This window comes from Parus major, chromosome 8 (genome assembly GCF_001522545.3).
Source record: "Parus major isolate Abel chromosome 8, Parus_major1.1, whole genome shotgun sequence".
NCBI classification, from domain to species: domain Eukaryota; kingdom Metazoa; phylum Chordata; class Aves; order Passeriformes; family Paridae; genus Parus; species Parus major.
Window position 1 is genome coordinate 1,149,341 of NC_031777.1, and position 14,123 is coordinate 1,163,463.

The 14,123-nt window shown below is 45.5% G+C and overlaps 1 protein-coding gene across 1 annotated transcript; it reads right to left on the minus strand.

Moving 5' to 3' along the window:
* Window positions 1-5,619: 5,619 nt before the first annotated feature.
* On the minus strand, window positions 5,620-13,604 carry GORAB (golgin, RAB6 interacting; the record flags this gene model as incomplete). Its single annotated transcript, XM_019007586.1, has 4 exons — window positions 5,620-7,338; window positions 9,827-9,967; window positions 11,703-11,804; window positions 13,078-13,604. Coding segments are annotated over 4 exons (1,230 nt in total), but the record flags the coding sequence as incomplete, so codon positions are not given.
* Window positions 13,605-14,123: the final 519 nt, after the last annotated feature.

The following is a 14,123-nucleotide window of genomic DNA, read 5'->3' on the forward strand; positions in this document are numbered from 1 at the left end:
AAGTCCACTCCTAAATATTTTGATTTGAGGAATGAAGAAAAGAAAACAACTGGCATTTTAGCAGATTGGGGGAAAAATGATCTGGAAGCAAGAAGAAAATCCTGCAGAGAATGAGGCATGACTTTTTAAAACAGCTGTAGGATGTTCTTCTTGGAGGCTCAGAGAAGCACGTTAGGAAAACCCTGGAATGGACCTGGTTCTTCATGAGCACATCCTCACGCCAAAGAATATCATCTTCTCCATGAAACAAACCACCAAAACGTGGGAGCAGCTGCAGCTCACACGACAGCCAAGCCAGAGACACAACCTCTAGGAGACCATCAGCACCACAGAAATCTGTACCATCAGCAGCCAGAGTCATCACCTAAACTGCTGCAGAACTATTTAAGACGTGATGCAGGTTTGGGGTGATGCTCAGAAACCTACTCCAGATGTAACCTGGGAAACTTTGAAGAAAATGATGTCTGAATTGGATTAACCTCTCCTTGAGACAAGGACAGAATCTGTCTACACTGGACTGGGGAAAGTGACTTAAGCCTGCAAAGGCAGAGCTGTACCTAGCTCACGTGCCCAAGGCAGCGAGTGTACTCAGCAGAGATTTTGGCAGAGGCTCACAGCATGGCTCTGCCAAGGAGTTTGTTGCCCAAGCTAACAATCAATCCAAGGGACAGTTTGTGACTCTTAAATGCAGTCAACAAACACTTCTAGTGAGGTATCCTTGATGGGCTGATGGCCTCCTAGGGCAGTGGCAGCACAAAGAGTTTCCTTCCCACATGGAAAAAGGGAGTAAGGTAACGTGGCTTGCTGAGACACCATCTGCAGGATACCCAGCTCCTACCTGTGAAGGAGTCACACCAGCAGGGAGCTGCTGGTACCTGCTGCCTAGGAACAACTCCCAGAGCTCTCCATCCCTTCAGTTCTCCTGGGGATGCAGTGGTCCACGTGCAGGCAATGGCCAAGATGGTTAGCTGCCCTTTAGCTACATGGGAGGCAGCTGAAGGGCTCCTATTTCTGTTGCTGCAGAGCAGCCACAGCCTCACTCAGTATCCATCACCAGCCAGACACCATTGCTAAGCTTGTAGTTCATGGAGTGACTCTGTCCTTTGCTCTGCTCCTCCTTTACTGGCTCAATGAAGGAGGGAGCTGTGGAGGTGAAATAACTCGGTGAGGTCTCCTCCAGGACAGTCAGGGACTAATGCAGGAGCAGCACAACACAAAAAAAGGTCAGCAATTGTGCATTTAGAGCTGCTCCTGCTGCATGTCTGCAGCCATTCCATTACAAACCCATCACAGCATTTCAGGGCTCCCAACCACAGCAAGTTCAGAGCAATGCCTTCCCAGGCTGAGATTTGGGGCTCAATTTGGCTCTGCATCATCAGAAAACACCAGCAAACCAGAACAAGGACCAATTACTGCAGAGAGAAATGTCAGACAGACATTTGAAGAGTGAGATTCAGCCCTGCTAACACGAACATGAGAGGATCACACCAGCACCAACTGCTAGAGTAAAGAAACCTTGTGTGGGGAAGTTAAAAGGCCCATCACTCAGGGATTTATTTCTGACACATATAATTTTTGTTAACCACAAAGCTTTTCTTTTTTGTGTTTGGGTGTTTTTGTCTTACTCAGCTCCAGCCCTTGAAAGCTGACTGAAGGCAGGCCACAGCTTCAGCCATGAAGTGACTCTGTTCCTTCATTCTCCCACATCCTCCCCAGTTCTAAACAATGTAAGAGACTGAAGGGATATCCCCAGCACTGCAGCTTTCCCTTGGGATGATTTTTATCCACTTCAATGGCATCACAAGTCATGAAATGGGTTCTTTCATTTCTCAGGGTTTCATTTTTTGCTGTGAGGAACCTCCAAAGCTTTTTTCTTGCTGTCTGCACAATGGGATCCCAAGGCTCCACCAGAGCACTGGGCTGAACTGGGTACAGGGCAGCCTATTCCATCCCAAATTTCCATCAGTCTCCAGAAAACAGCACAGTCCTTACATGGTGGAAAAGGATCCTGGAAAAGGAGTCATGTGTTCCATTACCCAGCTCCAGAGCTGCAGTGCCAACAAGTGCTTTCCAGTCCCAGATATCACATCCCTGCTGCTGCTGGACTTTCTGCACTCATGTCACCACCCACCACTATTCACCAGGACACCAGCCCCTGAAGGATGGTGTGGCTTGGAGTGCTCAGACTGTTGAATCCCTGCCACACTTGTTTTACCTACTTGCCCAAGAGCAATTTCTCCCAGCTCTCCTCTCCTGCACTCATGTGCCAGGTGTGAAAACCAGTTTAGACATCAAAACCACTGCTCAGCACTGGCAGCATGGAAAAATAAAATCACTGGCTGATCAGCCAAACAAGCAGGTGGGAGTGGTAAGGACAGAGGCAGGAGAGACAAGGTACTAAACCTGCCCAGTGCTCCCAAGTGCCTCGTTAGACTGATTTATGTTTAGCTAATTGAGAAAATGACCCTAACTACACAATCCAGGCCTTAATTCAGAAAGGCCCAAGCTTTTTAGTGTCTCTACCTGAGCCTTAAAAGGCATGATTTAAACCCTGTAACTAACAGGCTGCCAAAGGCAAGGATTTGAAGGATCTGATGTCCTATCGTGCCGAGGGGGTGAGGCTTGGCTCACTTCTCTTTTTACTTGGTCTTTCCCCACTGATATCTGAGTTCTCTGCTGGGACATAAATCAGGGAAACCATGAAGGAAACCAGTCTCGTGCCCCATCAAAGGAGCCAACACTCTCTTTAATGGGACCATGCAGCCCAGCTGAAATAGGGCACTTAACAAGCATGTGGTTTCTATAACACCAGCCCACATCTCTGCACCCTGCTCGCACTGCCACTGGCAAAACCCTTCGTCCATTGCATGCCACACCTGCTGATATCCATGGAGTTAGGAAAGGGATCTTGATATAACACCAAAGTGCTGAACATGGGATTGCTGGGATGGATCAGGCATGCAGAAAAAATTTAGCAATCTCTCAGCAACTGCATGAAGCCTTATACTCAGCTATGGCATGTGCAGGAGGGGAGCAGAGAAACCCAAAACACTGTTACACAGAACCCCACTGAAGTACCAAGCTTGGTGCAGGACATGCAGATGCTCAAAGATCCCACATAAGGTGCATCTGGTGAAGTTCCAGGCCCCAGGTGTGGGTGTTTAATCCAAACTTGAACCTTCACAGGAGTTAGGAACAGCAAGTCTTGAGGTCCTACTGTCCTAAGCAGAAAATACAGACTAGACAGAATCCCAGCAAAGGAGGGAATTCAACAGTGCTCTGCCTCTTTCCTGGGCTCCAGAACTTCCCCACAGGTTAAGCTGCCATGAGCATTCCTCTCTAGCATGTTCCTAATGTAGCTGATCAAGAAACAGTACCTTCAGCCACAAGGCCAGTCTCTGCATTTCTCTCTTATTAGTTTCTCCTCATTTGGTTCAGATGGGATCCAGGCCCAAAGGAAAGACTCCACTGCATCACAGAAGGTATCAGGAAGAAAAATGGCAGATGGAGAACCTGAGTCCCTCCCCAGAAAGCTCCCCCAAGCTCAAACCTCTTGAGAGCCCAGCTTCATCTGGCTGGATGTACAATCAGATTGGGGGTTATCCAAGTGTTTTACACCATGCTCTGCACATCCATGGGAACCCCAGGCTGAGTCATGACCATCTGTGCTCATTTAAACATTTCTTGACAGAGGAGGGAGTGCTAATCCTGACATCCTGGCCAAAATGCACGGCGGATAATTATACTGTGCTTTGTAACGTTCTCAGTGGTGCACATTGGTGTCTTCCAGTTCCTCCCATAATGGCAATTTGGTGATCCAACACAGAAATGGCCACATTGCCAGAGGAGAGTGCCCTGTGCCAAACCCAGCAGTGGCACTGTCAGACATTGCACATCTCTATTTTCTCCGCCACGAGTGCTCAACGCCAGCGCACCTCACACTCAGACTTCAACCTCTACCTGTGCAAGAAGGCCGCACTAAAATTCTGCCCACTCATTCCTGAGCTGTGCTGAGCTTTCCATTTTTCCATTCTTCTGAAGGGATACAAAAGTGGACAGCACACCTGCCCTCAGTGCATCCCCCTGGGGCAGCAGGACAAACCTTGTAACACCAGCTGCTACAAAGGTAAAAAAGGATTTGCTTGAAGAGCCTCAATTCCGACAGTTCTCATTCCTTCAAGGAGAAATAAGAAAAAAAACCCCAAACCTTTTGTTGCACCAAAATCATCTCCTGGCATTTCTGACCAGCACACATGTTGTTACAATTAGGACTGGACTCCTTGGCTCCGGCACAGGGGGAATTTTAAACCGGCACACTGGCACCCATCAAAACATTTGCGAACTTCCAAAGTGGAACTGACACCACGGTAGTGGTTTATATCACACGTCAGAGAAAGGCTTCATAACTGAGATCAAACAAGTTAACTCTTCAGCTCCCTGTCCAGCAAGAGCAGCCTGATGCTGGGCTGCTATTGTTATTCCATAAGGCTGTTTCACGTGGCTTCCAGCCAGTCCACTTCACTTTGCAGGCTCAGAAGTTAAAGACAGAGAGAACTGGCCAGAACTTCAACAAGGAACTTGTAAGAGACCAGAAACTTCTGATTGTAACAGCACCTTCCCTCTCAGGCAGAAACAACCCCAGCTCTATCAGAATGGTACACAAGAATGTTTCAGCCTCTAAGTTTTGGTGTATATAAACTTACTCCCTTCTAGGAAACTCATAACCTTAAGCAGTTGTCAAAAAAAAAATTAAATCTTTGGACTTGGAAGTTTTTGAAACACCATTTTCAGAGTTCAAATAATCTTACCTGGGACAACAAGGTGTAGAAATATTCTAACCACATTTTATCCTACCAGAGAACCATAAATTATATGCAAAATGGTGTCAGTGTGATTTCTGTAAAGACCCTTTTCAATTCAACTCTTCTGTCAGAAGCTCTTCTGTGTGTCCCCCACGTGCTGAACACAACTGTAATGAGGAACAGAGCAATCCTCTAGGCCTTTGAATCTCCTGAGGAACAACTGGGGACAGCTACAGAGGATGGAAACGAGAATGGTACAATTAAATTATTACTGCACTTACTGGGATCCCATTCTGAAAACCATCAGCAGGTCACTACAAGGTGTCCTGCAACAGCAGACACAGCAAAGGAAGTCAGTCACGATTTTCTCACAACACCATCAAATCTTCTGCCTTTAGGTCAGGTTCTCCAGAAAAATAACAGGGAATGAAGTGTACCAGCAACAACAGAGCAATGCTTCACATGTATTTCTAACACCACTTTGGAGTTAAATTCTATTCAAATTAGCCCAAATTATGAGGGGCTGCTCTAGGAAACATATTCATCCCACTTTCTCCTGTGTATGGAAAGCACCAGGAGAGGTTTTCCATGGTTGCCCTGAGCCAGTTAATTGAAAAGACTCCTGCCAAGCTGTATCCTGCCATGTCTTTACTTCCTGCATCCCTGTATTTTGGAACAGCCTTTTTTGAGGTTTTATTTTCACACAGCGGAAAGTTGCCAAAGGACGTATCTGATTCTACCATTTATCATCTCCTGTGGAAGAACATGGATCCCTCTATCAGTCTCAGATATCACAACTGAAAGTAAACACACTGTGTACAAGATGCACTGGTTTATTAATAGAATAAAAGTGAAATGTAGTGACATGTTTTTCCACTGTTCAAGCCATAGAGACAATCACTGTCCCATTTATAGACTCGGTGGTGTCATTCAGCAACTCATTCATAAACTCGGACCCAACACGTCCAGGTCAGGTATTCCAGGAACCATTCCCACACTTCCCTGATACCAAGAGGTTAACTGTGAGTGCAGTCCCCATGGTTTGCAGCTGCAATCAGTCTATGGGAGATTTTCCTATGTTCTCTTTTAATTCCTGAGGCTTTCTCCACCTGGAATAGCTTTTTAAAGCCTTTCAACAGCAATAAAGCAAATCAGCTGAACTTTTGTGGGGTACTAACCTGCTCTTCAGGCAAGAAAATGCATTAAATGTTCTACAAAAATATGCTTGTTTCCAATATACTCTGGGGATTATTCATTACAAGATGAATTATTGGCTAATTATGGCTAATTACTGGCACTTTGAGGCAACTACAACAGAGAAAATCTCTGCAACGGAACAGCTTTAAATGTAACACACTCTTTTGTGTGTTTCTACTTCTACATTCTGCAATGTCTTAAACTGTAACCCATACTTTTGGCTAAACCCTAGCAGCTGTGATTTCATAGCTAATAGTGTTATCAATGTACAGCTTCATGATTCAGCATTGTCTGAAAGGAACAGGAGAAGCGATAAATACGAGGTATTACGACTGACTTTGCAGTTTGCCTCAATATGCAAATTTCCCTTCAATCAGGAAAGAGAAACCTCTATGAAGGCAATTAATGTAAGCACTTGGCTTTCACAGCATGAGAAACCGTTGGAAACTAATCCCTTATGGATACAAAGGAAGACAAACATCCTATTGCAGTTGTCAGAATGTGCTCTGAAGCAGACTGAGGTTTCTCCTGTAGGTATCTTTCTCTTGCACACTGCTCAGAACAGGCATCCGTGGGTATCAAAAAGCTGAAAATCTTTGGACAAACCCTACTGTTCACTTCCAAGTGTCCTGTTTCAGGAAGGTACAAAAGCCCATGAAGAGCTGGGCAGTAGAACATGAACGTACACCGGAATGATGAGAGATGATGAACCCCAAATGAGTCTGGTGGAAAGAAAAGAGCCTTTAAAATTTGAAAACAGTAAAAAGGAAAAGAGAAATCGAGTGTGTACTACTGGCACTGCTGAAGCCCAGATACAACAGCCCACAAGCCTGCAGGGAGTGCCTCATCCATAACCACTGGCTTATCTGTGTCCAGCAGTCATGTGGCAGAACAAGCTGGGGAGCTTCCTGAAGTCACATTTACTGCCTGAGCTTGGCTGTTCACGTTGGAAAGGGATTTGGTCCTGGGGTTTTGAGATTGTTCAGAAACTGCAGGAGAAGCAGCAGCAGCAGCAGCATGGTCAGCCTGCTGGCTCTCCTGCCCCACACCACTGGGAGCAGGGTTCTCCTGGGCTGTCCCAGCCTGGCTGGATTGTCTCCCCACTTCTGCCTCCTGTTGCTGCAGCATCTGTTCCACCTCGATCTCCAGCTCCAGATTTTCCTCATCTGCCTCCACATCCAGCTGCTGCATTAACTCCTGCAGCTTCCTGGCCTTGCGGAGCTCGTTCTGCTGGATGATGGTGCACAGGTGCTCCGTGAGGTGCTCCTTGATCTCTGTCTTGTGCTGCAGGTCCAGCTTGGCCGCCACGTACTCCGACTCCGCCTTGTCGTAGCGCTTCCTGCAAAACCATCAGCATTTCTGGAGGGTTAATTCTCACAGCACCTCACACCCTGACACAGGGAGAGGTACTTGAAGATTCCCTGGAATGCAATGTGCTCTGCAATGCATTGTGCCAGCTGTTCATGATGTGCTGCCACATCAGCAAGAGGGAAGAAAAGAAGAGTGAACCGATCAAAACTTCTCTGGACACTGGGGGCTCTGCTGTTGTGTATTCTAAGAGTTAACTTGCTCAGATTGAATCACAAACACCCATTTTTACTGCCTGTTTGAAGAGATGCATCACTGGCAGCAGAAAGAAGCCATCAGAAATTGCAGTGTTTTCACACTTCTAATGGGAACACCCACTCAGTGAACTGAAACACCACAAAGCAGCCGGGTGTTTTTCTAACCCCACAGATACAGATGCTCGATGGAGCACGTTGACATTTGGATCCTGTGCTTTTCTGGCCACCCATACCCATGTTCAGAAAACCAGGGGCAGCACAGACTGACACAGCACATGACATCAACACAGATGTAGAATTTTATTGCAAGCATCCGTCCTGACACTCACCTCCTGCCAATTTGCACTTCCTGTCATGACAAATACAGCAAAAATGGAATATTCTAAGTATTTATTGAGTTAAGACACAAAGAATATCTAGCACTTTCATGGCTGGTGTCCACATTAATGATGCATCTTTCACCACATCAGTGAACCTGTGTATTAATTCTAATTAAAAGATAGATGCAATTTTACTCATCAGGAAAGGGGACACACAAAGGCTTTTGCAGCCTGACTGCAGAGCACTCAGGTTGAATAGTGGTTGAATAAAAAATCCAGCTCTTTTATAAAACCAGATTCCAGTATCTGTCTAAACAAAGCAACAGAAAGATAGGAGAGGTCCTTTGCTTAGTGAAACAAAAGGAAATAAGACATAGAAAAGCATCCCTAAATATCTTTTAAATAATATGACTTTTACACAGCTGTAAAGGCCATGTCTGCAGTGGGCAGAAGATGCCCACTTATGTTTCCCTCTCAAGAAAGTGAAGATTTCTCTGGGTCAGATGCCTGAAGTGGTAAAATTAATGCCATGTTGGAAACATCTGCTCAGCTAAATCTTTGGGCTGAATTCCCACCCATTAGACACATTGTATTTACAAAAATTCTATTCCACAGCAATTGTCAAATGTTGCTAACTAGGTATGTGCTCAGGACTATTTAATATTGCACTTCCTGACCCACTGAAATGCTTTGTGTTTTAGCCCTAGGACAGAAGGCAAATAATAAATTGCTTAAAAAGACTCCACTTAAAAGTAAATTGGCTTTGGCTCATAATGCATAAAGACTACAACACTGGAAGTACCTACCTCAAGGAAACACCTACTAAATTAACAAAAGTCATTAAGATTTTGGTGAAGTTTACCCACTTGTCCCTACTATTATCTCCTTTTGCTATTGTCATTAAAAACTGCTTTCCTAATGTCAAGAGCTGCTTGTGGTCTTTAGCCAGTAAGGGTTTCAAATAGATACATTATCACAAAACTTGGGTAAGAAGATTTCAGGAGCATTCAATGTTTTTAGACACCAGATGAAACCTCATATCCATTGAAATGTTCTTCCTCTTGGGGACGTGAAATTCTGGGTTCACATGCAATCAGCTACACTTAACTACAGTTAATCTTAGACATTTCAAATGATAATTACACCAAAGAAATCTTAATTTTTTTAGCTTCCACTGCTATTTTTTTCAAGACTAATTACCAGCTTTATTGGCCTGTGGTCATGGTATGGCAGAAGTCAGAAGGAGAAATGAACATTTAACAGATTGAATGGTGAACCAAAAACCACAAAGTGAACATTTCTGCTTTATGAAACGGCTGCACAAACATGCTGCTGTTTATCTACTGATGTTGTGGTTTACCCACAGCTAATGGGGTGTTCCCATTAATTTCTTGCCTTTAAGGAACTCATCACACCCAGGCTGATTAAAGGCACATTGTGAAGGGTTAAAAGCTTCCCTCTTCCTTCAATTTTTGGTCCTAGTTGCAAAAATACTTCAGCAGGATTGTATGTTTGAAGCTTAATTGGTCCCATTGATTCCAGCAGGACCAGAGCTGTCATGAGCAAGCAAATTTCCCTGAACAGGATTCTCATTTCAGGACTTTTCAAGAAAAAAAAACCTCTTTCCCTCTGAGAAAAAATAACCTTGAAACAATAAAGCAGGGCTTATGGACAACTGCACACTTAAAGCAGGACCTATGTCTTGTGACAGCAGTCTCCAGTCAGAAAACCTGCTCCAGTTCCCAGATTCTAAGGGAAAAATTAGGAAATAAAAAGCATACTTTTACTTCCAGATCTGAAAGCCCCCCCAGACTGTGAGCACTTCAACTACACCTTATTACAGTGACAGGACTTCATTAGTGCTGCAGTGAGAGGAAACAGCATTTTCCCTTCCCCTCAGGCAGGGCTGTTCCCTGTTCCCTCCTCCCTGCGTGTCACTTACCGGGCGTAGGAGTAGTCCAGGCTGGCCTGGTCGATGCGGTTCCTCAGGATCCCGATGTCAGCAGACACCATGTCATCCAGAGCCTGCAGCTCCTTCTGAATCCTCTTCAGTTTCACTGTTTCAGCTTGAGTTCTTTTGGATCTGCAAAAGGAAGGTGATTTTTTTTGTTGCTGTTGTTGTTTTAATTTCCTTTTCCAGCCTCTCTTCTTGATGTACCAAGCCCCATTTCACTTGCAGAGCAACTGACTTCTTTAGGACCTATTCAGAAGGTTTCTCCTTTATGGTGTAGGGCTTTTGATCTTTTTTAGCATCCACAGGGATCTAAAATGCCTGCTATTAAAGGACTATGGCAAAATTACGTAATGACTATAATCAAAGTGCCTAAAATGGATTGTGTTTCTTCACTGTGGAAACACACAAGAAGCTGCTGTATCTAAGTAGTTCTCAGTGTAAGGAAACAGGAAATGGCTTGGGGGGAAAGTGAGAGGGGGAAGGGTTTTTAGCCCTGCAAATATCCCCTTTCAAAGAAGCCCAGTTAGTAGGGGCCAAAAAGTCACCTAACCTAAGCTTGATTTCCATTTTGTAAAATTATTCCCAAAAGGCCCAGCCAAATCCCAATGAAGTGTATGGAAAGTTTTACATCAAACACAAAGGATTTCTATCAAGCCTTATGCAACTTTTTTCAACTAGACCATTCATTCCTAAGTCCTGAAAACGAAATGTTACTCAGGGCAACAAGCTTTGATGGATTTCACTCCCAAGCAAGCCAAGTGACTTTCCACAAGCTTTTACATCATGTCACTTTGCCATCATTCATCATCACCAGCAAAATGATGCTCCACAGCCACTGCTCTACACCCAAAGCAGGTCCCTGGAAGCAAGACTAGGTGTGCAGGCAGTGCCAGCATCTCTCATTTGACCACCTGATGCAAATGGAAGGACACAGATGTCCTGTGGTATTGCTGGGAGCCTGAGGAAGGCCTTTGAGTGACAGAAGTAACTCTTTAGCTGTCACCTTCCTTGTCTTGTCTCTCCTCAGGCTTTGTTTCCAGGAGGAAGAACCAAACCTGGTGGCCACACCCATGATTGATGTCCTACAGTGACTGAGAATAAAGGTGCCTGTGTTTTACCCCTGCCTGGCAAAGGAAAATGAAATTTTCAGGACTGCAGCACAGTACAGGCTGTGCTCACCTGTGCTACCCAAGGGCTCTGATGGGCAAAACGTAACACAGCTCTGGGAGAGCACTGCAAGCCTGAAAACTTCACATCACTGTCCTTGACCTGGTGTTATCAGCTCTTCCAACATCATTCCCTACCAACTTTGCCTTCCCTGGAGTCTTAAACTACCTTGGTGCCATAAAGCCTGGTCCCCTGAAAAGCAGGAGTTAACAACTGTGAGAATATGTGCAATTTTATAATTTCTAGTCTTCCAGTGGTAAAACAGTACCTTCTTAAAGCTGATCATCTTCTCTTTTCAACATTTTCACACACTAATGAACCAAAAGTCCAAACATAAATAGCTTTTTCTCACAGGTTACAAATCAAATAAATTTCCTTTACATTCAGCAAAAACAAATCAGGACCAGAACACGTACAAGCATCTGAGCACCCCAACTTCCAAACATGACCTCACTAACAAATTTAAGGACTTCAGCTAAACCTCCAGTTGTGTAATCACTTTTCCATCTGCACACAGAGCTGCAGCCTGGGAAGTGTGAAAAGCTTAGTCACAACTTCCTGGTCAGAACTTGTCATCCAAGGGAAACATCCATCACAGCTGCTCACAGAGCACAGAGAAGAGGAAAGAGAGAAATTTAATTCAAGATATGAACTGGTGCAGATAAAGAGTAAGCCCCTTGCCCAGGCTCAGCCCCACCTCTCAGCAATGGCTCTGGCCAGGAGTGCCTTCTTGCGTTTATTCTTCTCTTCTATCAGCCGCTGCTCCTGCTGGAGGATTTCCCATCGGGATTTTTCCTGCCTGCTCATTGACAAGAACATCAAAATTAATAAAAAGTTCATTTCTTTCCCTGCTGCTCATATTGCAACACAAACATTCACCATCATATATTCTGGAGCTTAGTTCTCAGGAAGGATCATCCATTCAGACCAATAAAACATTTCCAGATGAAATCTACTGATCAGAACTAAAATCTGCAAAACCAAAAAAGCTGCATGGAGCACTTTTTCAGAAATAGGTGGGATTTTTTCATTTAAAGGATGTACTTCCCTATCAGGTAGAAGCAGTTGCAAGTTTCTTACTGGCTCCTACAAGTGGCCATCTGCTCAGTCTGCCAACACAGCCTCTTTTTTGGAAATGTTTTTTCCCATAAAACAGATTCTTTTGCAGGTCTTCTTTTCAGTAAAGCTCCCACATAATTAAATGGATACAAATGAAAGGTTGGTACGAGTTATAATGAAAACAAGCAGCAAGGAAGAGCAAAAATTCACTTTTGCCACCAGTGAAGGACTGATATTGATTTCATTTCCTAGGCCACATCTCCTAAGAGATACAATCATCCCAAAGGATGGAAGGCCAGGTCTCAGGTGAGGGGGTACAACCTGTGGCAGGATTTAGGAGAAACAAAGAACTGTTTGCTGCTTTCCACCCCACTGTGTTCTTCGTGCCCTCACACAAGGAGCCTGAACTTAAAAATACCCAAATAACTCAGCTATTAACAAACATTTCTGCACATCTCTTCAGATTTGTCCTCATCACCTCACATACAGAAATATTTTTAGTAAAATTTAAATTCAAGGATCCAGGCTGAGAAGAATCCAGCAGATTCAGGAGGTGAATGTTGCAGCTCAATGTCACTTGCTTCCACCAGTGTGAAAAAATTCTCAGCAAAGCTCCAGCTGTTTTCTCCCCAGATGGTGCCTGTGTTTTTCCCACCACAAAAATGAGATGAACAGCCAGTACTAGTGGTGAGCTGCACCCACAGGAGGAATTTGAGTTCTCAAAGTGCAGCTACCCTGGTGCAGGGGGTGCAGGCAGGTGCTCCCAGCCCAGAGTTGGGCAAGGAAATCAAAGCTGCAGCCTCTCAAGGCCCATCTCAGCAAAACAGAACCTCCAGGATCCTTCTGAGTTTAGAATTTAAGAGAAGCCACGTGCTGCTTCTCCACACAGATGCTGCCTTGTAGAAAATGGAATAATTTCATCTCTCAGAGCTTCCTATCAGACACATAAAAGTTGACTTCACAAGCAAAGAATGAATCAATACAGAATAACAAACCCCACCCCTTGATTTTACCGACTTACTAACAATTCCACTTTCTTTCTCTCCACTTGGCTGTTGGGCTTTGTAGGGCGGGGCTGGGCACTGTCCCTGCCATTACAAGACTCTGCCGGTGTCACTCCCTCCTGCTGCTCTTGGCTGTCCCTTTGCCTCTGATCCCCAGCTGCCGGCTTGGGCTGCTGGGGGTGACACGGTTTGGGTTGTGGTGGAGAAAGAAGCTGTTCTGGAGTGACAGAGGCTGCTCCTCCCTGCAGCCCCAGCCTCTGGCTTTGCTGCTGGAGGGCTTTTTCCCGTTGTGATTGCTTCCGAGTCTTGGGCACAGCCTGGGGACGAGGCTGCTGCTGCTGCTGCTGCTGCTGCGGCGGAGAGGGATCGTACAAATCTGTCGGTGGAGAAACAGGATTAAAACCAAACCTCAGTGTATCAAAGACAGGCTCTGACAGAGCTGTTCTGGGCAAGCAAAACCCAAAATAACGGGAAGGCAATGTGGGGGAAACCTCAGGAAGCTGGAAATGTTTTGATAGTCTAAGATTCAGGAATTTTCAAGGATACTGGTATCCCTAAGTGAATAAGAGGCCTGGACTGTAGGCTGAAAAGAGAAACCATAGATGGGAGTGAGGTGACTCTTGGGATAAAATGGTGACGAGGCAGATCTAGGGCTAAGGAAGGGTCCCTGCCAGCCTGGTGGGCAAACTGAGGTTCTAAAGTGAAGAATGGGGAAGAACGAGGCGACACGCCGGCAAAGAGGAGGCAGGGCACATGAGGAGGGTGTTGGGCGGAGATCTGGGTGCAGGACAAGGGGCTGGAGAGCCGGGGAGTTTTGGGATTTTTGGTGGAGAGAGGAGCTGGATGAGGGGAGCGGGGAGAGATGGGGCTGGATGGGAGGGACCGAGGGGCTGCCCGCGATAGCGAAGGCTTTGGATGCGGGGATGGAGCAGCTGAGCTGAGGGGATGGACAGAGGTGCAGGGGCTGAGGGGAAGGACATAGGTGTGGATGGAGGGGGCTGAGGGGAAGGACAGAGGTGTGGGCGGAGGGGCTGAGGGGAAGGACAGAGGTGTGG